Source organism: Pterocles gutturalis, unplaced genomic scaffold, assembly GCF_000699245.1.
Source record: "Pterocles gutturalis isolate BGI_N339 unplaced genomic scaffold, ASM69924v1 scaffold10487, whole genome shotgun sequence".
Lineage (NCBI taxonomy): Eukaryota > Metazoa > Chordata > Aves > Pterocliformes > Pteroclidae > Pterocles > Pterocles gutturalis.
Genome location: NW_010115346.1, coordinates 8,645 through 11,159, shown reverse-complemented (window position 1 = coordinate 11,159; position 2,515 = coordinate 8,645). Strand labels below are relative to the sequence as shown.

The 2,515-nt window shown below is 41.4% G+C and overlaps 1 protein-coding gene across 1 annotated transcript in view; it reads right to left on the bottom strand.

Moving 5' to 3' along the window:
- The window catches only part of PHF10 (PHD finger protein 10), a 23,393-nt gene that overhangs the window by 14,542 nt on the left and 6,336 nt on the right, over nucleotides 1-2,515 (bottom strand). Inside the window, 1 exon segment of the mRNA XM_010075153.1 lies at nucleotides 3-19. Within this exon segment, the coding sequence (XP_010073455.1) occupies nucleotides 3-19 (17 nt within the window).

Genomic DNA, 2,515 nt, shown 5'->3' with positions numbered 1-2,515 from the left:
AGCAGGAAAATAGCTGTATCTAAGTGTAAGAACAACATTAGAACAAATCAAAGAATCCTTAAGAGGGATACTTACGCTTCTAGAAATTCAATAATTCCTATTTATACGTTAATGAACAACATCTATAAAGTTGGTGAAATACTAGGGCCTGAGCAGTGACGCCCTGAACCAAAGGTGACCTCTAGTGGACGCACCATATAGAGATTTCCCAATTGCCGGGATGAGTTCTCCAAATCCTTCGCTGTAAACGGGCTCCCCAGCGACTGCAGACCTGGATGATGGTAATACAGGGCAATTGGTGATGTATCTTTCTTAATCACTATTGCTAACTCTATGTAGTAATGATTAGGTGCATTGCCTTACTTTCTGCTTGCTGTAGTAGTTTGCTTGTTGTCTTGCTGCTTTATCTTATCTTACTTTATTTTCTCTGTACTATTTTCCTCATTACTTTGTCACTTTGGACATAAGTAAAAATAAGTTTACTTTTTTTTTTTTTTGTGCCTGATTCCTTTGTGCTAACCCCTGTCGATTGGCAAAACAAAATTGGCGTCACAGACAGGATATGAACAAAATGTCATTTTTTAAATCTAAACAGAAAGTTCCGTCCCCTTCCGAAATTCCTGGATGGGAAGACCTTCCCTATAGTTCGCTGGCTCTTGAGTGGGCTAAGGTAGGAGGACCGTGCAAACAATGGGAATGTCGGTTAAAAGAAACTGAACTGCTGGAAGTATTAGAATGTGAAAAAGGAAAAGAAATTGTGGGTTTGGGAAGACGGGCAGGGATTTTGTTAACAGCATATTGGAAACAGCACCAACAAAAGGAACAGTTATCAGAACGCTCCCGCATGGAGCAACAAATGTGTGATTTGCAGAATGAAATTGTAATGTTACAGTGTCAAAATAAAGTTGCTTGTTGGTAAGTTGCATGCTTATCAGACCGTGGCCAAAAAGGCTGCAGTGCATAAGAAAAGGAGGGGACAAGTCAATCGTAAAAAAGTGCATGCAGTAATTGCAGAGGCCGGTGTGCGTGGGATCCCGATAAATGGGACGGAGATATTTGGGACTCTACAGATTCTGATGAGGCTGGTTCCCCAGATGAATTTGTAGATGTAAGACCAGCATGGAGATGAAAAATTGAACTTGATGCTAATGGACAGCAAGTGAGGAGGGATGTGATAGAGGATTACACTCAGCATGAAATAAATTATATAACTGAACGGTTTAAACAGAGACCAGGGGAGTCTCTAATTTCCTGGATGGTACGTTTGCATGATCAGGGAGTGTCAGGAGCTACCCTGGATCCAGGAGATTCTAAAAGGTTTTTAGTTTTAAATTCGTATTCCTTTGTGCAAGATGCATTTCACAATACCACCCAAGATACTAATTTGTTATCTGTAGCCACTGAGGGGTGTAATCACAAGTACCCTACAGAAAATGACTGGCCGGGACGTCAGTGGTATACCTTGCGAGACTGTATATAGCGAATAAATGAAGAACGGATGAAACGGGCTATCTTTATAGGAGACACTGAGACAATGATGCAGAATGCTTTATCTGTTGCCGTTAGAAATAGGCTTATTAAAACCGCCCCACCAGCATATAAAAATGTCATCATGACCCTCTTGATTAATGAGACGGGAAATCCCCTCGCCGAAGTAACTGATAAGATACAACAGCTTGGTGATCTCGGAGACTGGGGACCCCGAGGAAGTGTAGGCACCCAAGATAATCGGGACAGCACTAAAAGCAGTGAAAACAGAATTTCTCGTAAAGAAACGTTTGCTGCTTTACTAAAAGATGGTATGCCTCATGAAAAAATTGATGGTGTTCCAACTGCTGAATTATGGCGAATATATAAGAAAAAAGGGTTGAACAAACCTAACAAAAAAGTGCAAAATTCTAAAGCAAAAAATTCAGGAACAACTCAGCCTACAGCACCTCCTCTGGAGCCTCAACGGGACTTCACATCCGCTAGCGGAGGGCCCACCGCGAGCAGATCGGTTGTTCCGGGGAAGAAGGGGGATTGGGAGCTGTACTCTGACTTGTATCCCTGGAAAGAGACTAGGGAAATAATTCGGCTTAATGAACAAGAACGATATGATGGCCAAGCTCCGGTGCAGTGGGCACGGAGGGACCAGTGGCCCCATGTGGAACTTAAAATATTTTGGAAAAACTGGTCCTCTCAAACAGTAAAAACTTTAATTGACACTGCAGCGGAGGCTTCCTTAATACATGGTAACCCCAAGAAATTTAAAGGACAAACTGTAATTATTACAGGTTTGGGAGGGAAACAAATTGAAGCTGTGCAAACACAAATAGAAATGAAAACAGGGAACCTCCCAAAACGATGGTATTCAGTCATGATTGTCCCTATCCCTGAATATATAATAGGAATTGACATTTTTAAGGGACTGACCTTAAATCTTTCTGATCGTCAGTACCAATTTGGAGTAAAAAAATTACATTAGTGCCCAGACAATTTTAGTAGGAAAAGTAAAAATGCCTCCTGTGCAAAT